This window comes from Lithobates pipiens, unplaced genomic scaffold, assembly GCF_037356315.1.
Source record: "Lithobates pipiens isolate NorthernLeopardFrog02 unplaced genomic scaffold, aLitPip1_a1.2 Scaffold_19, whole genome shotgun sequence".
Classification (NCBI taxonomy): domain Eukaryota; kingdom Metazoa; phylum Chordata; class Amphibia; order Anura; family Ranidae; genus Lithobates; species Lithobates pipiens.
In genome coordinates, this window is record NW_027507764.1 from 9190808 (window position 1) to 9217205 (window position 26398).

The following is a 26398-nucleotide window of genomic DNA, read 5'->3' on the forward strand; positions in this document are numbered from 1 at the left end:
GCACGCGGCCTGGTACGGCTCAGGAGGGGGGGGCGCCCACTCGTCCCCACCCCCTTTCCTGGCCGGCCGGGTAGCGTGCTCGGATATGGGTCCGGTGTGGATCTGGGGGGACCCCCATGCCGTTTTTTCGGCGTAGGGGGTTCCCCTTGGAATCCATACCAGACCTAAGGGCCTCTCAGAGGGGGAACCCACGCCAATTTTTTTTCAGAAATTTGGCGTGGAGTTCCCCCTTCAGAGCTCATTCTCTGATTGGCCACGGCAAAAGTCGCCTGGCCTGGGGCGACTTGTAAGTCGCCCCAGGTCGTGTCTATAAGTCATGTTCAAGTTGCCTCACAAAGTCGTCCCGAAGTCGTGTCGCCCCTGTGTGAACCGAGCGTAAGGAGGATTGGTGCCGTGTTTTTTTCTGCACTGTAATGAGTTAATTAGAAACTCTAAACTGTCACTTCCTGGATCTGCGCTGGGCGTGGTCTGACGTTCCTTATCTTCACTTTCACTTTGGAAGACATAAGCCAGGGAGAAGGTAATAACTTTCTAATGGTTATTTAAATATAAAAGGTATTAATAGTGCTCCTCAGAAGACCCGGAGATTGTATAAGAAGTGACAGTTGTGTAGAAAGTAAAGGATTGTTCTCTATATAGGATGTTTATGGGGATTTGCAGGGCTGGGCCTGCAGTGTAAGGAAATACAAATCTCGGTGCGATCTTCTGTCTCATAACGTGGAATTTCCTTCATTTTTGGAGCCGAGATCATTATTATTTATGATGTCCCAACATACTTTACATGTTGATAGCCATAGATAGAAGCACAAATTGCAGACACAGCTTTAAACTCACTTATTCCAATTCATTACAGAAGGTAGTGATCAGTACACATTAAGGTGCATGTGTCACTTATCCACACCTCCCAACCGTCCCGGATTTTGAGGGACTGTCCCTGATTTGGAGCAAAGTCCCTCTGTCCCGCATTCCTCCTCATTTGTCCCTCATTTTGCTCTGATCCATATAATTGTATATAAAATGCACTATTTAACTATCAAAAAGTGTTTCCCAGCGCTAAACCTTTCTTCCAATTTCTAAATTGCTGCATTTGTAAATTTCAAAAGCCAATATAAAGAAAAATGAATGGTAAAAAAAGGCGCTTGTAGGTTTAACTAATCATTTTATTTGTACAATTCTCCTTTAAGGGGGTGTGGCAGGGGGGTGTGTCCTATGCCTGCATACCTTTGCTAATAGGTGTCCCTCCTTCCCATCTCAGAGAGTTGGGAGGTGTGCTGTTCCCTAAGGCCATCAGGCATGCTGGTACATGTAGTTCCATGGCCTTAATTTGTCAGATTCTGCTGTTACCTGTTATGCCAACCCGCTGTTGCTTCAATTATTTCAGTGAAGGTTGAGCGCGCTGTCCCTTCAAAATTCAAAAGTGCTACTGTGCATACAATGAAGTTATTTCATATATTATTACAATACTATGAGAAGGTACCAATAGTGCAAGCTTAGTGCATACAGTCTACATGAAAAAAGAAAATAAATTCAAGGACCACTTAAAGCGGAGTTCCGACGAAAAATAAATAAAAAAAACCTAAAAAATAAATTAAATAAAATAAAGTCAGCAGCTACAAATATTGCAGCGGCTGACTTTTAAAATAAGGACAATTACCTGTCCAGGGCGCCTGCGATGTCGGCACCCGAAGCCGATCTGTCCCTCGGCTCCAGGTGGAGGTGCCGCCATGATCAGTAAGGGAATCAGGATGTAGAGCCTTGCGGCTTCACAGCCTGGATCCCTACTGCGCATGCGTGAGTCGCTCTGCACATCCTGACTGGACCCTGCTGTCTTCTGGGACCTGTGTGTCTCCTAGAAGACAACGGGGGGGGGGGGGGGGGGCGGACATGGCGTAGATCACCGCAGAATCTGTGGGAGAAGATACCTGGATTAGACAGATATCTGCCCCCCCCGTAAGGTGCCAAATGTGACACCGGAGGAGGGGGGTATCCGGACAGCGGAAGTTCCATGTTTGGACCGGAGGAGGGGGGTATCCGGACAGCGGAAGTTCCATGTTTGGGTGGAACTCCACTTTACAGACCAGGCCTTTTTCTGACACTTGCTTTTTAAAAGTTTAAATCAGTATTTTTTTGCTAGAAAACCCCCAAAACATTATATCTATATAGATATATATATATAGATGTAGCGGATGACATTTTGGGACCAAATGTCATACGTATATAAATTTCGTTTTTGGCCTCAGAACAGTAAAGGTTCTGAGGGTTAAATGTGTAGGTTGGGCCTTAAAGAGGAAGTAAACCCTGATGAGTTTACTTCCTCTTTCATTCCCTGCAAAGGTAAAGCATAATAGACTACTATGCATCGCATAGTAGTCCATTATGTGTCACTTACATGACACAGGAGCCAGCGAAGTCACCGCTGTCCCCTGTAGTCCGGAGCCTCCATCTTCTCGGTGGGGTCTCGCAGCTCCGCCGCTGCCATTCGGCGAAGCCGAGATGACGTCACTCCCCCGCATGCGCACGGGAGCCGAGACGCACGGCATTGCGCGGCATCTTCGTCATCGACGATGCCACGCTCAGTGCGCCTGCGCGCCGCTTTCTACGGCGCATGCACTGTAGACAGCGGTGCCCGTCTTCGGGCAAATATCTCCTAAACCGTATAGGTTTGGGCGATATTTCTTGGACCTACAGGTAAGCCTTAATCTAGGCTTACCTGTAGGTCAAAGTGGTTTGTAAGGGTTTACAACCACTTTAAAATCAGTCTGGCCAGGCTGTGTTTGGAAGTTCTGCCTGGTCATGTGAACGGTGAGGTGCACATGACAGGCCAGAACCAGACTTGGTTGGACATTTTAGGTATCGGCCTTCTCGGAGCCAATCAGGGGGAGTGCCGGGGCCTGCTGAGGAGTCTGGGAGGGTATACTTAAAGAGGAAGTAAACCCTGATGAGTTTATTTCCTCTTTCATTCCCTGCAAAGGCAAAGCATAATGGACTACTATGCATCGCATAGTAGCCCATTATGTGTCACTTAACTGACACAGGAGCCAGCGAAGTCACCGCTGTCCCCTGTAGTCCGGCACATCCATCTTCTCGGTGGGGTCTCGCAGCTCCGCCGCTGTCATTCGGCGAAGGCGCCATGGCGTCATTCCCGCGCATGCGCACGGGAGCCGAGACGCGCGGCATTGCGCTGCATCTTCGTCATCGACGATGCCACGCTCAGTGCGCATGCGCCATAGACAGCGGTGCCTGTCTTCGAGCAAATATCTCCTAAACCGTATAGGTTTGGGAGATATTTCTTGGACCTACAGGTAAGCCTTAGCCCTTGTACAAAGGGTCGTGGAATCTGTCGGAATGTGTCTTATCAGACCGTGTCGTCGGATAATCCGACTGTGTGTGGTCTGCATCGGACTGATTCCGTCCGAATATCCGTCGGACCCAATTTTCCAACATGTTGGAAATATTTCCCGACCAACTGGGCCGGTCGGACATACTCCGATCATGTGTAGAGAATTTTGATCGGACCAAGTGGCACGCATGCTCAGATCAAATTCCTACATCAAAGCTATTGGCTACTAGCCTGAATGTAGTCCCATCGTAACGAAATTACGTCATCACGTTCTGAAAGATCGGATTTTTCGCCAACTTTGTCCGACCGCAACAGTTTCGGACAAGATCCGTCGGACAAAATCCGACAGGAAAAATCCGACGGATTTGGTTGTGGAAATCTCCGACCGTGTGTACAGGGGCTTAATCTAGGCTTACCTGTAGGTCAAAGTGGTTTGTAAGGGTTTACAACCACTTTAAGGGGGTGTGGGTCACGTGTTAAGGGGTCTGAGTTGTTCGTGAGATCCGTGTGGTCTGGTCTGGTTCCAGGACCGGGGTAGTCCCATGAGGGGTCCCGGTCACGGGATGTTCGACACCCCACAACATGTTCCTATCAGTGGCCCCTGATAGACCTGCCTGGTCTGGGGTGGGGATCCGTCTGTTCCCGAGTCTCGGAACCGGCTGGTCCGAGGCGCAGTAACTGAGGGAGGATTCACAGTGTCCGGGTGTGCTCTCGGCTTGGAGGGGCACTGCAGCTCGTGGAAGTGACCGGGGGAGGACTCTTCGGAGGAGGGCCGGCAAGTGGCATCCTGAGAAGTGCCTGGTTACTGAGTTGGGAAGGACAGTGACAAATTCACACTTTTCCAGTACCAGAAAGGAGACGGGAAACGTTCCAGGTACGGCGGAAAAAGGTTCCTGTTCACCCTTAGTTGATTGATCAAGTTTTGAGTCAACGTGCTGACTGCCATGATCTCTGGCTAGAGATCTGTTCAGCCTTGAAGTACCCAGCTGCGAGGGGCTACTCTCTGGGTGGAAATAGAGACTTTGCTAGACCTGTAGTTCAAGGTGCCTGAGTTATTCACCCCGTGCCCTCTGTTCCCTAAGGCTCGGTTCACAGAGGGGCGACTTGTCCAGGCGACTTCGCCGCCTGACAAGTCGCGCCCCGTTCTGTACTACCGAACCATTCTAATAGGAGCGACTCGAGTCGCTCCGACTTAGAATAAAGGTTCCTGTACTACTTTTGCGGCGACTTCGGGCGACTTGCATTGACTTCTATACAGAAGTCGTTTTGCAAGTAGCCGCTGAGGTCGCGGCAGGTCGCGGCGCTGCAAGTCGTGCCGCCTACTGTGTGAACCGAGCCTAAAAGACTGTGTTATTTGAAAGTTCTACTGCAAAATAAACCTTTTTAAAAGGACTTCATCGGTGTCAGTGTACAAGTCGCCTGGGAACCCCTAGACGTGGAAGAGCAGGCCGAGAGAAGGTAACCGGTAAGCCCATCAATCAAGGCCGCCCTGCAACGGGTTATATATATATATTTTAGCAGAGACCCGAGTCGTTGCAATATTTTACGTCACACTGTATTTGCACAGTAGACTTTCTTGTACAAAGGGTTTTATTGAACATACAGATCAACAGAATTATACAAAAACAGTGTTGGACACATCATGTATACATATTTGCAGAAACTTCAGGTGTCAGAAATATTAATCCAAGACACAAGGGTTTGCACGTGCTCCTGAAAATTCAGGGGCAATCTTATGTGGTCCGCAAATCATGATGGTGTGGTAACACGCTAGACTTGTGTCAATAGAAAATGTAAAACATAACATTTCAATAAGAAAACAAAAGAAGAAAATATAATGAAAAAAAACAAATGAGCGCACCTAAGGAAAGGCAGTATATATTTGTACACGTTTTCTCACCATGTGTCCAGTCCAGGGGCGGACTGACAACTCATGGGGCCCCCGAGCAATAGGAGATTATGGGGCCCCCAGGCAATCAGAGATTATGGGGCCACAGAGTAGACACAAACACACACACAGTATACACAGACGTGTTTCTATTGGCTGAGAAGGTACTGGAGAGTTGGGGCAGCTATAATCTCTGGATTTTTAGACCAAAAGGATGTCTGTAAGAAACATTTCAGAGACAGATGTAAAAAAAAAAAAAACACAAATTTTTCCATACTGTCCCTGGTTTTACTGAGGATGGCAAGCCTGATGAGACCCCCTAGTGGCATGGGGCCCTCGGGCAGTGCCCAAGTGGCCCAATGATCAGTCCGCCCCTGGTCCAGGCCCAGCAGGACCAAGCCTCTGGGCCAGAGAGAGATACAAAAGAGAAGATAGGAGGAAGGTGTGAGAAGGGGGAGGATCAGAAGAAGAAAGAGGTTGGTGTGTAGAACAGAGAAACGGGGAGAAACAGAAAAAGAGGGGAGTCCACGGGGTGGGGGTGAAGATATACGAGAGAGAGAGTAGTGCTGGATCGAAGGGAAGGGTGGCCCGGGGTTGCCATGTTCGGAGGAATTTGTCATGCGTATCTGATAACACGGCTGTCAGTTTCTCATTACCCATGATGTAATTTACGCGATTTTTCACTGCTTCGAAGCTGAGAGCCAGGGTTCTCCAAGCTTTTGCTATGGTTAATTTAGTTCAGTGTTTCTCAATTCCAGTCCTTATGGCCCACTAACAGGTCATGTTTTCAGGATTTCCCTCAGATGAAACAGCTGGGGTAATTACAAAAGGCAGTGAAACTGATCAAATCACCTGTGCAAAATAATGGAAAGCCTGAAAACATGACCTGTTAGTGGGCCATGAGGACTGGAATTGAGAAACACTGATTTAGTTGCAGTAAAAAATATGAGATGCCAATTGGCGTTCTGGTCATAGTAATACTGTGATCGGTTTCCCCAGAATGGCCTCAGAAGGGTCCCTTTTTATGTTGATATTGAAAAGGTTACGAAGGAGTGCGTAGACTCTGACCCTCAGTGTGCATACCCTGGGGCACTTCCACCAAACGTGTGTCATTGTGCCCTCCTGAGAACACCCACGGAAACATAAGGGAGAATATGAAGGGATAAAGCTTGCTAATCTGGCCGGAGTGTAATACCATCTATAAAGCACTTTGTAAGCATCTCCCAAGAAGAGAACATTCTTGGAGCACTTGGACAGTGCAATAGTCATGATTTGCCAATCCTCTGGGTCCAGTCTCTTCCCCTATTCCGCCTCCCACTGGAGATGGTATGGTCTCAAGGGTGGTCTTTTGGAGCCTATTATGGCTGCATATATTAAAGAAATCAAACCCGTGGACTGGGATCGTGATCTACAAAGGCTTTCGAATGGGGTTAAAGTATAAGGGGTTGGTCGAGATTTTATAAGAGATTGAAGGAAATGTCGGTGTTGCATATACGGAAGCTGGAGTGCTCCCTAAGGGGGATGTCATGAGAGGAAGGTAAGGCTGCAAATGGGATAATCTTAGTGGGGGTGAACATAGAGTGGATATCAACAAAGCCATTTATGGTCCACCACGTGAACTGCAATGGATTATCGCATCCAGGTGGGAATAGTGGATAGTGAAGAAGGTGAAGTAGGGGGAGGTGGGGGGAGATTAGGCCTGCCGAGTATTTGACCGAGTCCCACAACCGAAGTGAGTGGGCCAAACATGGACCGATAGTGTTTGGGCTGTGGACTCGAGGGAGCAAAGGGAGGGAGGCTAATGGTATCGGTGAGAGTCCACCAGATCAATGATGGTCCACAACAGCATTTGATGCTTCTGATGGAGGTGGGATAATGGGGCGATAGCCACTGATGTATAGTAAGCATGTAAGTTGGGAACCGAGAGGCCACCATTGATCCTGTGGTTATACAGTACCTGCCTCTTGATCCTGGGTCTCGTAGAACCCCAGATAAACTGAATAATTTTGCATTGGTGTATACGGAGAATATGAGAAGGGGCCTGGAAATAGTAGAGCAGCTTTGGGAGATAGGTCATACGGATGGTTGCAATCCTTCCGAACCAGGACAACTCAAGGGTGGACCAGGAGGAGAGTATAGCTGCAAACCTCCCAAACAGTAAGCCCTTGTACACACGGTCGGAGAATCTGTCGGAATGAGTCTTATCGGACCGTGTTGTCGGATAATCCGACTGTGTGTGGTATGCATCGGACTGATTCCGTCGGAATATCTGTCGGACCCAATTTTCCAACATGTTGGAAATATTTTCCGACCAACTGGTCCGATCGGACATACTCCGATCATGTGTGGAGGATTTTGATCAGACCAAGTGCCACGCATGCTCAGATCAAATTCCTACATCAAAGCTATTGGCTACTAGCCTGAATGTAGTCCCATCGTAACGAAATTACGTCATCACGTTCTGAATGATCGTATTTTCCGACCGTGTGTATGCAACAGTTTCGGGCACAATCCGTCGGACAAAATCCGACGGATTTGGTTGGCAGAATGTCCGACCGTGTGTACAGGGGCTAAGGGAAAATTAGCTTGACATAGGCCCGAGTATCTTGGGGTGAGCCGGATCCCCAGGTAGGGTAATGAGTTTAACCATTGGAAGGAGAATGCAGATTGCAGGGTTTCCAGTTCAGAGGGCGAGAGGTTGATTGACATTGCTTTGGATTTAGCGGGATTGACAGATAGGCCCGAAAAGGTGGCAAAAGTGTCCAAAAGAGAAAGGAAGTTAGGGAGGGTGATTCTGGGTTTAGTGATGGTCAACAGGTTCTCATCCACATACAATGACAACTTGTGCAGAGTACCCGCCATTTCCACCCCCTCTATATCCGGGTGGGATCGGATGGCCTCCGCCAAGGGTTCCAGTGCCAGGATAAATACGAGTGGGGAAAGTGGGCAACCTTGACCTTTTTTTAAACACAAAAAATATAGAAAATATACCAAATCAAATCATTATTGTTCAACCAAAAAAATAACATCAAAGCAATAACTCCAAGGCCATTATCTCCAATTCCGCAACATGGCTGGTTGGCAAACGGGGCGTTCAGAAACAAACTGAAAAGCACGAAATGAAAAACATGAAAAGAAAAGCGCGAATCAACACTCACCAAACTCACCAAACTTCTACTAACACGAAATTAGCAGAAGGAGTCCAAAGGGTGGCGCTAAAGAGCTGAAAAAAAAACACATAGTACATCACCACGTTCGTAATTGTTTGGCCAACAATTGTGTGGCCGTGTGTATGCAAGACAAGTTTGAGCCAACGACCTTTTGAACAAAATTCCACAGTTTTGTTGTTGGAAAGTGCGATCGTGTGTACGGCGGGGCTTTAGAGTTAAAGAGAAGGGCTAGCGCTGGAATTATTGCTTTTATTCTAACGATCGTGGCGATAACTTACATGTGTGGTTTGAACACTTTTTACATATGTGGGCGTGACTTACGTATGCGTTTGCTTCTGCGTGCAGGGAGCTGGCACAAAACCACGCCCCCGGCCCCGCCCCTCCGTCAGTGGCACAGCGTGCTTTGCTTGGTTTATATTGTCTGCGGCAATTCATTTACAGTGCTGCGGCTGCAGGAAGAACTCGGCACTGTGAGCACAACAGTAACTGCGGCAGTGCCCTGCTACTGAGGTGGGGGGATTGGTGGCGGGGGGGGGGGGGTACAGTGAGAGTGCAGTTGTGGAGAGGGGGTACACAGTAGTGACAAAGAGATATAGGGTGGTGCAGAGGTATACAGGGGGCACAGTGGGGTGTTATTACATTTTAAAGTTGGGGGGGGTGCCAGATATAGGATGCAGTGGCGGCTGGTGGTATATTTTTTGGGGGGGGGCAGAAAACGATGCACCCACAGCCAACCCCCAGTCGGTCGGTTACCCAACCCCACACTTACCCCATCTATGGTGCGGGCAGCGATTGCCTCCGGTCAACAGGCGGCAGCTTCCCCTCTGTCTCCTCCTCGGCATCACAGTGGCCGTGCGTCTCCTTCCCTCCTCCTCCTCCTCCTGGGCGGCCAATAGGATTGTTTCTCCTTTTGGCCAATTGGGAAACAGGTCTCAGGACAGGCCGGGAGAAGAGTCAGTGTGACAATAGCGAATATTCATTCGTTTTTGTCACACAACTGGGTGGGCTCGGGGGGCGTAGTGCTCTGTGCCCCTTTTGAAGCCCATTAGAGCCCCAGGCTCTAATCAGGTGCTTAAAAAAAAAAAAAAAAAAACTTTTGGAATCTATACGCCCCGCATGTACTGTATATTAGGGGGCCGGACACATGGCTAGGGGGGTGGCGCCCCTGCATTACGGGGCCGCCACTGATAGGATGTCAAATGCTCTAGGTACGCCCCTGCTTGCTTGTCAGGTGGCTTCAGCTGACATCATCTGTTGATGAAGTTAATTCCTTTGATCTGCAGATGAATTAACAGAACGATACAAAAGTAACATTATGCTACTTTGTATCTTTCTATTTTCCTGTCTGATGTTTGAAGTGGTGTGCACAGCAATCCCAGCTGTGGAGCTAAAAACCACTGCGTCCTCGGAGGAGGGGCAGAGAGACTGGACACGCTACACAGGTCCAGTGTACAATGAGGGAGTACTTTGGGCATGCGTAGCACACTCACAGTCTGGAACTAGTTCAATTGTCTGGGGGGGGAGGGGGGCCTTAACCTGCCTGGGAAGTGGCATCTGTACAATGTATACAGCTTACTACAGCAACGCCGACATTTACAAAGGAGAAGATACAGGTCAGTCCCCGGGGATTCCTTTCCTCTATATTAGACTCTTATCTTAGATGATTGTATGAAATGTAAGGGGAAAACCCCATGCAAAGAAAACATTCCATAACAAGCACTTCTCTGAGCATGCGCTGTATAGCCCTGAAGATACTGGTAATACAGCGAGGACCTCTTCACATCGTGTATATCTGTACTGTGCAGGGAGGAGAAACTGAGAGATCGTCGGTGAAAAGCAGGACACTCTATACACATTGTGAGGCACCCATTGAGCCCCTTTGATCACCCGAGATGTTAACCCCTCCCCAGCCAGTGTCATTAGTGCAGTGACAGTGTATAGTATTATCACTGATCACTGTATTATTGTCAGTGACAGTGTATAGTATTATCACCGATCGCTGTATTATTGTCAGTGACAGTGTATAGTATTATCACCGATCGCTGTATTATTGTCAGTGACAGTGTTTAGTATTATCACCGATTGCTGTATTATTGTCAGTGACAGTGTATAGTATTATCACTGATCGCTCTATTATTGTCAGTGACAGTGTATAGTATTATCACTGATCGCTGCATTATTATCAGTGACAGTGTATAGTCTTATCACCGATCGCTGTATTATTGTCAGTGACAGTGTATAGTATTATCACCGATTGCTGTATTATTGTCAGTGACAGTGTTTAGTATTATCACCGATCACCGTATTATTGTCAGTGACAGTGTATAGTATTATCACCGATCGCTGTATTATTGTCAGTGACAGTGTATAGTATTATCACCGATCGCTGTATTATTGTCAGTGACAGTGTATAGTATTATCACCGATCGCTGTATTATTGTCAGTGACAGTGTATAGTATTATCACCGATCGCTGTATTATTGTCAGTGACAGTGTATAGTATTATCACCGATCGCTGTATTATTGTCAGTGACAGTGTATAGTATTATCACCGATCGCTGTATTATTGTCAGTGACAGTGTATAGTATTATCACCGATCGCTGTATTATTGTCAGTGACAGTGTATAGTATTATCACCGATCGCTGTATTATTGTCAGTGACAGTGTATAGTATTATCACATATTGCTGTATTATTGTCAGTGACAGTGTATAGTCTTATCACCGATTGCTGTATTATTGTCAGTGACAGTGTATAGTATTATCACCGATCGCTGTATTATTGTCAGTGACAGTGTATAGTATTATCACCGATCGCTCTATTATTGTCAGTGACAGTGTATAGTATTATCACCGATCGCTGTATTATTGTCAGTGACAGTGTATAGTATTATCACCGATCGCTGTATTATTGTCAGTGACAGTGTATAGTATTATCACCGATCGCTGTATTATTGTCAGTGACAGTGTATAGTATTATCACCGATTGCTGTATTATTGTCAGTGACAGTGTATAGTATTATCACCGATCGCTGTATTATTGTCAGTGACAGTGTATAGTATTATCACCGATCGCTGCATTATTGTCAGTGACAGTGTATAGTATTATCACCGATCGCTGTATTATTGTCAGTGACAGTGTATAGTATTATCACCGATCGCTGTATTATTGTCAGTGACAGTGTATAGTATTATCACCGATTGCTGTATTATTGTCAGTGACAGTGTATAGTATTATCACCGATCGCTGTATTATTGTCAGTGACAGTGTATAGTATTATCACCGATTGCTGTATTATTGTCAGTGACAGTGTTTAGTATTATCACCGATCGCCGTATTATTGTCAGTGACAGTGTATAGTATTATCACCGATCGCTGTATTATTGTCAGTGACAGTGTATAGTATTATCACTGGTGCGACTTCTATTCAAATCAATGGGCTCCAATAGGGAACCGTTGATTCTGAATAGAGACACAGAAACACGGCTGAAACACGCTAAACGTGCAATGATGCCAATGCGAAAAAAATCGCGTTTTTAACGCCGCTTTTTTCCGGTAATAGCTTTGCAGCTCGTTTTTTAAAACGTCTGTGGGCATGTAGCCTTAAAGAGGAAATCCAGGTATGGATATTTTATACATAGTTACAGTGATCTGCTACTACACTGCTATTATACCACTACTACACCACTCCTCTACCACTACTACACCACTACTCTACCACTATTATACCACTATTACACCACTACTCTACCACTACTCTACCACTATTACACCACTACTCTACCACTATTATACCACTACTCTACCACTACTACACCACTACTCTACCACTATTATACCACTACTCTACCACTACTACACCACTACTCTACCACTATTATACCACTATTACACCACTACTCTACCACTATTACACCACTACTCTACCACTACTCTACCACTATTACACCACTACTCTACCACTACTCTACCACTATTACACCACTACTCTACCACTATTATACCACTACTCTACCACTATTACACCACTACTCTACCACTATTATACCACTACTCTACCATTACTACACCACTACTCTACCACTATTATACCACTACTACACCACTACATCCATCCATGACCAACCGATCACTGCTTGGGTCCCCCCACCAACACCTTTCAGGATTCTCTATGCCATTTAGGACCCCAGTGATACCCCTGTAAAGGTCGATGACACCACATGTATTTAACCTTTTTATGTAGCTTGGAAATTTTCAAGAAGTAAACTTTTGTTACCTTTTAAGAAGTAACATTTCTCTTGTTGTTGTGCCCAGGTGATGGGCTGACCTCTGCCGGAAACTCACCAAATCCGGAAAGGATGGCGGAGGGCTGGAGATCCAGAACATCGGGTAAATATAAAAGTGTCTTCTATTCTGCCTTCTAGTTATAGAATATTATTTGATAAATATTATATTCACATTAAATATAAGCTGCACTCCAATTAGCTCTTGCAGTGTTTTTAGTAATCAGTGAATTGACTGCATACAGTGATATCACCAACCCAAAACCAACCTTCCTTGACATGTTTCACCACTCTTGGCTTGGACACAACAAGGATATCACACTTCACACATCACAGACCAGGCATATTAACCACTTCCCACCCATAGGACATCATATGACACCCTGGGCTTGAAGCGGAGATGGGGGCAGCTACAGTCATCATCCCGGTAACTTTATTTTAAGCCTGTAATTCCCTACAATGTAAAAGCCTTCCTATTGACTGACACCAACCTCTGCCCTACTGACACCAACCTCTGCCCTACTGACACCAACCTCTGCCCTACTGACACCAACCTCTGCTCTACTGATACCATCCACTGATCTACTGACACCGTCCTCTGCCCTACTGACACCGTCCTCTGCTCTACTGACACCATCTACTGATCTACTGACAGTGACACCATCCACTGATCTACTGACACCGTCCTCTGCCCTACTTACACCGTCCTCTGCTCTACTGACACCATCTACTGATCTACTAACACCATCCACTGATCTACTGACACCGTCCTCTGCCCTACTTACACCGTCCTCTGCTCTACTGACACCGTCCTCTGCCCTACTGACACCGTCCTCTGCTCTACTGACACCGTCCTCTGCCCTACTGACACCGTCCTCTGCCCTACTTACACCGTCCTCTGCTCTACTGACACCGTCCTCTGCTCTACTGACACCGTCCTCTGCCCTACTGACACCGTCCTCTGCTCTACTGACACCATCCTCTGCTCTACTGACAACTTCCACTGCTCTACTGACACCATCCTCGGCTCTACTGACACCATCCACTGCTCTACTGACAACTTCCACTGCTCTACTGACACCGTCCTCTGCTCTACTGACACCGTCCTCAGCTCTACTGACACCGTCCACTGCTCTACTGACACCGTCCACTGCCCTACTGACACCATCTACTGATCTACTAACACCATCCACTGATCTACTGACACCGTCCTCTGCCCTACTTACACCGTCCTCTGCCCTACTGACACCGTCCTCTGCTCTACTGACACCGTCCTCTGCCCTACTGACACCGTCCTCTGCCCTACTTACACCGTCCTCTGCTCTACTGACACCGTCCTCTGCTCTACTGACACCGTCCTCTGCCCTACTGACACCGTCCTCTGCTCTACTGACACCATCCTCTGCTCTACTGACAACTTCCACTGCTCTACTGACACCATCCTCGGCTCTACTGACACCGTCCTCAGCTCTACTGACACCGTCCACTGCTCTACTGACACCGTCCACTGCCCTACTGACACCGTCCACTGCTCTACTGGCACCGTCCACTGCCCAACTGACACCGTCCACTGCTCTACTGACACCGTCCACTGCTCTACTGACACCGTCCACTGCCCTACTGACACCGTCCACTGCCCAACTGACACTGTCCACTGCCCTACTGACACCATCCACTGCTCTACTGGCGCCGTCCACTGCTCTACTGGCGCCGTCCACTGCTCTACTGGCGCCGTCCACTGCTCTACTGACAGCGTCCACTGCTCTACTGAAAACATCCACTGCCCTACTGACACCATCTTCTGCCCTACTGACACCGTCCACTGCCCTACTGACACCGTCCTCTGCTCTACTGACACCGTCCACTGCTCTACTGACACCGTCCACTGCCCCACTGACACCGTCCACTGCCCTACTGACACCATCCTCTGCTCTACTGCCACCATCCACTGCTCTACTGACACCGTCCACTGCTCTACTGACACCATCCACTGCTCTACTGACACCGTCCTCTGCTCTACTGACACCGTCCTCTGCTCTACTGACACCATCCACTGCCCTACTGACACAGTCCACTGCCCTACTGACACAGTCCACTGCCCTACTGACACAGTCCACTGCCCTACTGACACCGTCCACTGCCCTACTGACACCGTCCACTGCCCTACTGACACCGTCCACTGCCCTACTGACACCGTCCACTGCTCTACTGATACCATCCACTGCCCTACTGACACCGTCCACTGCCCTACTGACACCGTCCACTGCCCTACTGACACCGTCCACTGCTCTACTGATACCATCCACTGCCCTACTGACACCGTCCTCTGCCCTACTGACACCGTCCTCTGCCCTACTGACACCGTCCTCTGCCCTACTGACACCGTTCTCTGCTCTACTGACACCGTCCTCTGCTCTACTGACACCGTCCTCTGCTCTACTGACACCGTCCACTGCTCTACTGATACCATCCACTGCTCTACTGACACCGTCCTCTGCCCTACTGACACCGTCCTCTGCTCTACTGACACCGTCCACTGCTCTACTAATACCATCCACTGCTCTACTGACACCATCCACACAGGGTCCATTGCTTTACTGGCATATTTTTTACAGTGACATTTGCTGGTTAATCTCTTTAAAACAGAAAACCGAATCCTGGTGATCTTTGGTCTCTTTCATGTTACTCAGGTAGATGTCCACTTCTCAAATGTTGCCTACCCCTGAATTAGGGAAACTGCCCCCTATGTAGTATTGGGGTGCATCATTGAATGAATGAATAACTTGTATAGCGCACAACGCGAACTGAATCGGCTCAATGTGCTTCTTTTTTTTACATTATAGGTTTGATTTACTAAAAGAAAATAGACTGCAGTTGCTCCAGAGCTTAGCAAATGAGCAGAAGCTCTGCTGACTTCCATCATCCAATCATGTGCAAGCAAAAATGCTGTTTTTTCATTATCCTTGCACGTGATTGGGTATTCTTTGCAAAGGGAAGTTTTACCTCCTTTACTAAGCTCTGGAGCAACTGCAAAGTGCACCGTCTATTTGCCTTTAGTAAAGCAACCCCAATGTGTTTACTTTTCTGTAGTAATTTTATAATAAAACTTGTATATATTTATATAAATTGGTGTATTGTGCACATAATGTACCAATAAAGTCCAGCTATGCCCCTTTTTCTTGGACCGTTCGCAGTGTTGGCTCTGTGTGCGGCCATCTGCATTTGGTGTTGGAGTGGTTATAAAGCCATGGCTTGTTATGAAAAGTACATAAAAAGTTGGGGGACAAATTCCATATCTATAGGAACTTTCCCACAGATGATGTAAAACCTGAATTTAGTCCATGAACCTGTAATTTGTATTTTCTTCAGAGGACATCGGGAGGTTCCGCCAGCAACTGCAGAGTTATGATGAGACATCGCTGAGGCTGCTATTCAAATATTACAGAGAAGATCTGACCTATATCCTGCAGACCCTGGAGACCGAGTCCGTCCTGGAAGAACTACATTCTCGAAAAGTCATAAACCCGCAGGTAAGAACAAGATATTCACATAATTACATAGTCAGGCTGAAAAAAAGGACGCAATCCAGTTTAACCAATAAAAGAGGAAACAATCCAATATACACAATCCTCCACCCACAGGCGATCGAGAGGAAGGCAAAAAAAAACCCCAGCAAAGCCTAAGATCCTATTTGCTACAGCAGGGGAAAAACTATATAAGCAAAAAAAAGACTGAAAATGTTAAAAATGTCAAATATATTCTGTTACATATTTACATAGGAGGTGAGGATGAAAAAAGACACAAGTCCATCAAGTCCAACCTATGTGTGTGATTATATGTCAGTATTACATTGTATATCATGTATGTTGTGGTCGTTCAGGTGATTATCTAATAGTTTCTTGAAACTATCGATGCCCCCCCGCTGAGACCACCGCCTGTGGAAGGGAATTCCACATCCTTGGCGCTCTTACAGTAAAGAACCCTCTACATAGTTTAAGGTTAAACTTTTCTTCTAATTTTAATGAGTGGCAACGAGTCTTGTTAATCTCCCTTCAGCAAAAAAGTTTTCTCCCTATTGTGGGGTCACCAGTCCAGTATTTATATATTGTGGGGTCACCAGTCCGGTATTTATATATTGTGGGGTCACCAGTCCAGTATTTATATATTGTGGGGTCACCAGTCCAGTATTTATATATTGTGGGGTCACCAGTCCAGTATTTATATATTGTGGGGTCACCAGTCCGGTATTTATATATTGTGGGGTCACCAGTCCGGTATTTATATATTGTGGGGTCACCAGTCCGGTATTTATATATTGTGGGGGTCACCAGTCCGGTATTTATATATTGTGGGGTCACCAGTCCGGTATTTATATATTGTGGGGTCACCAGTCCGGTATCTATATAATGAAATCATATCCCCTCTCAGGCGTCTCTTCTCCAGAGAGAATAAGTTCAGAGCTCACAACCTTTCCTCATAACTAATATCCTCCAGACCCTTTATTAGCTTTGTTGCCCTTCTTTGTAGTCGCTCCATTTCCAGTACATCCTTCCTGAGGACTGGTGCCCAGAACTGGACAGTATACTCCAGGTGCGGCCGGACCAGAGTCTTGTAGAACGGGAGAATTATCGTTTTATCTCTGGAGTTGATCCCCTTTTTAATGCCAATATTCTGTTTGCTTTGTTAGCAGCAGCTTGGTATTGCTGAGCCCATCATCTACTAGGACCCCCAGGTCCTTCTCCATCCTAGATCCCCCCAGAGGTTCCCCCCCCCCCCCAGTCTATAGTTTGCATTCAGATTTTTGCCACCCAAATGCATTATTTTACATTTTTCTACATTGAACCTCATTTGTCACGTAGTTGCCCCTCCCCCCATTCATTTGTTCAGATCTTCTTGCAAGGTTTCCACATCCTGCAGAGAAGTTATTGCCCTGCTTAGTATCGTCCGCAAATACAGAGATTGAACTGTTTCCCCCATCCTCATCCTCCAGGTTGTTTATGAACAAATTAAACAGGATTGGTCGCAGCACAGAGCCCTGGGGGACCCCACTACCCACCCCCGACCATTCCGAGCACTCCCCATTTATCACCACCCTCTGAACTCGCCCTTGTAGCCAGTTTTCAATCCATCTACTCACCCTATGGTCCATGCCAATAGACCTTACTTTGTACAGTAAACGTTTATGTGGAACTGTGTCAAATGCGTTTGCAAAATCCAGATACACAACGTCTACGGACCTTCCTTTATCCAGATACACCACGTCTACGGGCCTTCCTTTATCCAGATACACCACATCTACGGGCCTTCCTTTATCTAGATACACCACGTCTACGGGCCTTCCTTTATCTAGATACACCACGTCTACAGGCCTTCCTTTATCTAGATACACCATGTCTACATGCCTTCCTTTATCTAGATAACCATGTCTACAGGCCTTCCTTTATCTAGATACACCACGTCTACGGGCCTTCTGTTATCTAGATACACCACGTCTACAGGCCTTCCTTTATCTAGATACACCACGTCTACGGGCCTTCCTTTATCTAGATACACCACATCTTCAGGCCTTCCTTTATCTAGATAACCACGTCTACAGGCCTTCCTTTATCTAGATACACCACGTCTACATGCCTTCCTTTATCTAGATAACCACGTCTACAGGCCTTCCTTTATCTAGATACACCACGTCTACGGGCCTTCCGTTATCTAGATACACCACGTCTACGGGCCTTCCTTTATCTAGATAACCACATCTATAGGCCTTCCTTTATCTAGATAACCACGTCTACAGGCCTTCCTTTATCTAGATACACCACGTCTACAGGCCTTCCTTTATCTAGATACACCACGTCTACGGGCCTTCCGTTATCTAGATAACCACGTCTACGGGCCTTCCTTTATCTAGATAACCACATCTATAGGCCTTCCTTTATCTAGATACACCACGTCTACGGGCCTTCCTTTATCCAGATAGACCACATCTACGGGCCTTCCTTTATCTAGATACACCATGTCTACGGGCCTTCCTTTATCTAGATACACCACGTCTACGGGCCTTCCTTTATCCAGATACACCACGTCTACGGGCCTTCCTTTATCCAGATACAACACGTCTACGGGCCTTCCTTTATCCAGATACACCACGTCTACGGGCCTTCCTTTATCTAGATACACCACGTCTACGGACCTTCCTTTATCTAGATACACCACGTCTACGGGCCTTCCCTTATCTAGATACACTATGTCTACGGGCCTTCCTTTATCCAGATACACCAGATACACCACGTCTACGGGCCTTCCTTTATCCAGATACACCACGTCTACGGGCCTTCCTTTATCCAGATACACCACGTCTACGGGCCTTCCTTTATCTAGATACACCACGTCTACGGGCCTTCCTTTATCTAGATAAGCACGTCTACAGACCTTCCTTTATCTAGATACACCATGTCTACGGGCCTTCCTTTATCTAGATACACCACGTCTACGGGCCTTCCTTTATCTAGATACACCACGTCTACGGGCCTTACTTTATCCAGATACACCACGTCTACGGGCCTTCCTTTATCTAGATAACCACGTCTACGGGCCTTCCTTTATCTAGATACACCACGTCTACGGGCCTTCCCTTATCTAGATACACTATGTCTACGGGCCTTCCTTTATCTAGATACACCATGTCTACAGGCCTTCCTTTATCTAGATACACCACATATATGGGCCTTCCTTTATCCAGATACACCACGTCTACGGGCCTTCCTTTATCCAGATACACCACGTCTACGGGCCTTCCTTTATCCAGATACACCACGTCTACGGGCCTTCCTTTATCCAGATACACCACGTCTACGGGCCTTCCTTTATCCAGATACACCACGTCTACGGGCCTTCCTTTATCTAGATACACCACGTCTACGGGCCTTCCTTTATCTAGATACACCACGTCTACGGGCCTTCCTTTATCTAGATACACCACGTCTACGGGCCTTACTTTATCCAGATACACCACGTCTACGGGCCTTCCTTTATCTAGATAACCACGTCTACGGACCTTCCTTTATCTAGATACACCACGTCTACGGGCCTTCCTTTATCTAGATACACCACGTCTACGGGCCTTCCTTTATATAGATACACCATGTCTACAGGCCTTCCTTTATCTAGATACACCACATATATGGGCCTTCCTTTATCCAGATACACCACGTCTACGGCCCTCCTTTATCCAGATACACCACGTCTACGGGCCTTCCTTTATCCAGATACACCACGTCTACGGACCTTCCTTTATCTAGATACACCACGTCTACGGGCCTTACTTTATCCAGATACACCACGTCTACGGGCCTTCCTTTATCTAGATAACCACGTCTACGGGCCTTCCTTTATCTAGATACACCACGTCTACGGGCCTTCCCTTATCTAGATACACTATGTCTACGGGCCTTCCTTTATCTAGATACACCATGTCTACAGGCCTTCCTTTATCTAGATACACCACATATATGGGCCTTCCTTTATCCAGATACACCACGTCTACGGGCCTTCCTTTATCCAGATACACCACGTCTACGGGCCTTCCTTTATCCAGATACACCACGTCTACGGGCCTTCCTTTATCCAGATACACCACGTCTACGGGCCTTCCTTTATCCAGATACACCACGTCTACGGGCCTTCCTTTATCTAGATACACCACGTCTACGGGCCTTCCTTTATCTAGATACACCACGTCTACGGGCCTTCCTTTATCTAGATACACCACGTCTACGGGCCTTACTTTATCCAGATACACCACGTCTACGGGCCTTCCTTTATCTAGATAACCACGTCTACGGACCTTCCTTTATCTAGATACACCACGTCTACGGGCCTTCCTTTATCTAGATACACCACGTCTACGGGCCTTCCTTTATATAGATACACCATGTCTACAGGCCTTCCTTTATCTAGATACACCACATATATGGGCCTTCCTTTATCCAGATACACCACGTCTACGGCCCTCCTTTATCCAGATACACCACGTCTACGGGCCTTCCTTTATCCAGATACACCACGTCTACGGACCTTCCTTTATCTAGATACACCACGTCTACGGGCCTTCCTTTATCTAGATACACTATGTCTACGGGCCTTCCTTTATCCAGATACACCAGATACACCACGTCTACGGGCCTTCCTTTATCCAGATACACCACGTCTACGGGCCTTCCTTTATCTAGATACACCACGTCTACGGGCCCTTCTTTATCTAGATAACCACGTCTACAGGCCTTCCTTTATCTAGATACACCATGTCTACGGGCCTTCCTTTATCTAAAAACACCACGTCTACGGGCCTTCCTTTATCCAGATACACCACGTCTACGGGCCTTCCTTTATCTAGATAACCACGTCTACGGGCCTTCCTTTATCTAGATACACCACGTCTACGGGCCTTCCTTTATCTAGATACACCACGTCTACGGGCCTTCCTTTATCTAGATACACCACGTCTACGGGCCTTCCTTCATCCAGATACACCACGTCTACGGGCCTTCCTTTATCTAGATAACCACATCTATGGGTCTTCCTTTATCTAGATACACCACGTCTACGGGCCTTCCTTTATCCAGATACACCACATCTACAGGCCTTCCTTTATCTAGATACACCATGTCTACGGGCCTTCCTTTATCTAGATACACCACGTCTACGGGCCTTCCTTTATCCAGATACACCACATCTACAGGCCTTCCTTTATCTAGATACACCACGTCTACGGGCCTTCCTTTATCCAGATACACCACATCTACAGGCCTTCCTTTATCTAGATACACCATGTCTACGGGCCTTCCTTTATCTAGATACACCACGTCTACGGGCCTTCCTTTATCTAGATACACCACATCTTCGGACCTTCCTTTATCTAGATACACCACGTCTACAGGCCTTCCTTTATCTAGATACACCATGTCTACATGCCTTCCTTTATCTAGATAACCACGTCTACAGGCCTTCCTTTATCTAGATACACCACGTCTACGGGCCTTCTGTTATCTAGATACACCACGTCTACGGGCCTTCCTTTATCTAGATACACCACGTCTACGGGCCTTCCTTTATCTAGATACACCACATCTTCGGACCTTCCTTTATCTAGATAACCACGTCTACAGGCCTTCCTTTATCTAGATACACCACGTCTACATGCCTTCCTTTATCTAGATAACCACGTCTACAGGCCTTCCTTTATCTAGATACACCACGTCTACGGGCCTTCCGTTATCTAGATACACCACGTCTACGGGCCTTCCTTTATCTAGATAACCACATCTATAGGCCTTCCTTTATCTAGATAACCACGTCTACAGGCCTTCCTTTATCTAGATACACCATGTCTACGGGCCTTCCTTTATCTAGATACACCACGTCTACGGGCCTTCCTTTATCTAGATAACCACGTCTACAGGCCTTCCTTTATCTAGATAACCACGTCTACGGGCCTTCCTTTATCTAGATACACCACGTCTACGGGCCTTCCTTTATCTAGATACACCACGTCTACGGGCCTTCCTTTATCTAGATACACCATGTCTACAGGCCTTCCTTTATCTAGATACACCACATCTATGGGCCTTCCTTTATCCAGATACACCATGTCTACGGGCCTTCCTTTATCCAGATACACCACGTCTATGGGCCTTCCTTTATCCAGATACACCACGTCTACGGGCCTTCCTTTATCCAGATACACCACGTCTACGGGCCTTCCTTTATCTAGATACACCACGTCTACGGACCTTCCTTTATCTAGATACACCACGTCTACGGGCCTTCCTTTATCTAGATACACTGTGATTACGGGCCTTCCTTTATCCAGATACACCAGATACACCACGTCTACGGGCCTTCCTTTATCCAGATACACCACGTCTACGGGCCTTCCTTTATCTAGATACACCACGTCTACGGGCCTTCCTTTATCTAGATAACCACGTCTACAGGCCTTCCTTTATCTAGATACACCATGTCTACGGGCCTTCCTTTATCTAGATACACCATGTCTACGGGCCTTCCTTTATCCAGATACACCACGTCTACGGGCCTTCCTTTATCTAGATAACCACGTCTACGGGCCTACCTTTATCTAGATACACCACGTCTACGGGCCTTCCTTTATCTAGATACACCACGTCTACGGGCCTTCCTTTATCTAGATACACCACGTCTACGGGCCTTCCTTCATCCAGATACACCACGTCTACGGGCCTTCCTTTATCTAGATAACCACATCTATGGGCCTTCCTTTATCTAGATACACCACGTCTACGGGCCTTCCTTTATCCAGATACACCACATCTACAGGCCTTCCTTTATCTAGATACACCATGTCTACGGGCCTTCCTTTATCTAGATACACCACGTCTACGGGCCTTCTTTTATCTAGATACACCACGTCTACGGGCCTTCCTTTATCCAGATACACCACATCTACAGGCCTTCCTTTATTTAGATACACCACGTCTACAGGCCTTCCTTTATCCAGATACACCACATCTACAGGCCTTCCTTTATCTAGATACACCATGTCTACGGGCCTTCCTTTATCTAGATAACCACATCTATGGGCCTTCTTTTATCTAGATACACCACGTCTACGGGCCTTCCTTTATCCAGATACACCACATCTACAGGCCTTCCTTTATCTAGATACACCACGTCTACGGGCCTTCCTTTATCTAGATACATCACGTCTACGGGCCTTCCTTTATCCAGATACACCACGTCTACGGGCCTTCCTTTATCTAGATAACCACATCTATGGGCCTTCCTTTATCTAGATACACCACGTCTACGGGCCTTCCTTTATCCAGATACACCACATCTACGGGCCTTCCTTTATCTAGATACACCATGTCTACGGGCCTTCCTTTATCTAGATACACCACATTTACGGGCCTTCCTTTATCCAGATACACCACGTCTACGGGCCTTCCTTTATCTAGATACACCACATCTACGGGCCTTCCTTTATCTAGATACACCATGTCTACGGGCCTTCCTTTATCTAGATACACCACATCTATGGGCCTTCCTTTATCCAGATACACCACGTCTACGGGCCTTCCGTTATCCAGATACACCACGTCTACGGGCCTTCCTTTATCTAGATACACCACGTCTACGGGCCTTCCTTTATCTGGATACACCACGTCTACGGGCTTTCCTTTATCTAGATACACCACGTCTACGGGCCTTCCTTTATCTAGATAACCACGTCTACAGGCCTTCCTTTATCTAGATACACCATGTCTACGGGCCTTCCTTTATCTAGATACACCACGTCTACGGGCCTTCCTTTATCTAGATACACCACGTCTACGGGCCTTCATTTATCCAGATACACCACGTCTACGGGCCTTCCTTTATCCAGATAACCACGTCTACGGGCCTTCCTTTATCTAGATACACCACGTCTACGGGCCTTCCTTTATCTAGATACACCACGTCTACGGGCCTTCCTTTATCTAGATACACCATGTCTACGGGCCTTCCTTTATCTAGATACACCACATCTATGGGCCTTCCTTTATCCAGATACACCACGTCTACGGGCCTTCCTTTATCCAGATACACCACGTCTACGGGCCTTCCTTTATCCAGATACACCACGTCTACGGGCCTTCCTTTATCCAGATACACCACGTCTACGGGCCTTCCTTTATCTAGATACACCACGTCTACGGACCTTCCTTTATCTAGATACACCACGTCTACGGGCCTTCCTTTATCTAGATACACTATGTCTACGGGCCTTCCTTTATCCAGATACACCAGATACACCACGTCTATGGGCCTTCCTTTATCCAGATACACCACGTCTACGGGCCTTCCTTTATCTAGATACACCACGTCTACGGGCCTTCCTTTATCCAGATACACCACGTCTACGGGCCTTCCTTTATCTAGATAACCACGTCTACGGGCCTTCCTTTATCTAGATACACCACGTCTACGGGCCTTCCTTTATCTAGATACACCACATCTACGGGCCTTCCTTTATCTAGATAACCACATCTATGGGCCTTCCTTTATCTAGATACACCACGTCTACGGGCCTTCCTTTATCCAGATACACCACATCTACAGGCCTTCCTTTATCTAGATACACCACGTCTACGGGCCTTCCTTTATCTAGATAACCACATCTATGGGCCTTCCTTTATCTAGATATACCACGTCTACGGGCCTTCCTTTTTCCAGATACACCACGTCTACGGGCCTTCCTTTATCCAGATAACCACGTCTACGGGCCTTCCTTTATCTAGATACACCACGTCTACGGGCCTTCCTTTATCTAGATACACCACGTCTACGGGCCTTCCTTTATCCAGATACACCATGTCTACGGGCCTTCCTTTATCTAGATACACCACATCTATGGGCCTTCCTTTATCCAGATACACCACGTCTACGGGCCTTCCTTTATCCAGATACACCACGTCTACGGGCCTTCCTTTATCCAGATACACCACGTCTACGGGCCTTCCTTTATCCAGATACACCACGTCTACGGGCCTTCCTTTATCTAGATACACCATGTCTAAGGGCCTTCCTTTATCTAGATAACCACGTCTACGGGCCTACCTTTATCTAGATACACCACGTCTACAGGCCTTCCTTTATCTAGATACACCACGTCTACGGGCCTTCCTTCATCCAGATACACCACGTCTACGGGCCTTCCTTTATCTAGATAACCACATCTATGGGCCTTCCTTTATCTAGATACACCACGTCTACGGGCCTTCCTTTATCCAGATACACCACATCTACAGGCCTTCCTTTATCTAGATACACCATGTCTAAGGGCCTTCCTTTATCTAGATACACCACGTCTACGGGCCTTCTTTTATCTAGATACACCACGTCTACGGGCCTTCCTTTATCCAGATACACCACATCTACAGGCCTTCCTTTATCTAGATACACCATGTCTACGGGCCTTCCTTTATCTAGATAACCACATCTATGGGCCTTCCTTTATCTAGATACACCACGTCTACGGGCCTTCCTTTATCCAGATACACCACATCTACAGGCCTTCCTTTATCTAGATACACCACGTCTACGGGCCTTCCTTTATCTAGATAACCACATCTATGGGCCTTCCTTTATCTAGATATACCACGTCTACGGGCCTTCCTTTTTCCAGATACACCACGTCTACGGGCCTTCCTTTATCTAGATACACCATGTCTACGGGCCTTCCTTTATCTAGATACACCACATCTATGGGCCTTCCTTTATCCAGATACACCACGTCTACGGGCCTTCCTTTATCCAGATACACCACGTCTACGGGCCTTCCTTTATCTAGATACACCATGTCTAAGGGCCTTCCTTTATCTAGATAACCACGTCTACGGGCCTACCTTTATCTAGATACACCACGTCTACAGGCCTTCCTTTATCTAGATACACCACGTCTACGGGCCTTCCTTCATCCAGATACACCACGTCTACGGGCCTTCCTTTATCTAGATACACCACGTCTACGGGCCTTCCTTTATCTAGATACACCACGTCTACGGGCCTTCCTTCATCCAGATACACCACGTCTACGGGCCTTCCTTTATCTAGATACACCACGTCTACGGGCCTTCTTTTATCTAGATACACCACGTCTACGGGCCTTCCTTTATCCAGATACACCACATCTACAGGCCTT

At 47.0% G+C, this 26398-nt stretch overlaps 1 protein-coding gene across 2 annotated transcripts in view; it reads left to right on the forward strand.

The window, feature by feature from the left end:
• Window positions 1-461: 461 nt before the first annotated feature.
• The window catches only part of LOC143995796 (NACHT, LRR and PYD domains-containing protein 3-like), a 136397-nt gene continuing 110460 nt past the window's right edge, over window positions 462-26398 (forward strand). For both annotated transcript variants that reach the window (XM_077490506.1, XM_077490507.1), the window contains exons 1-3: window positions 462-520; window positions 12713-12787; window positions 16051-16211. In XM_077490506.1, coding sequence (XP_077346632.1) covers window positions 12757-12787; window positions 16051-16211 — 192 coding nt within the window. In that variant the 5' untranslated portion in view covers window positions 462-520; window positions 12713-12756. The remainder of the gene's footprint in view (window positions 521-12712; window positions 12788-16050; window positions 16212-26398) is intronic.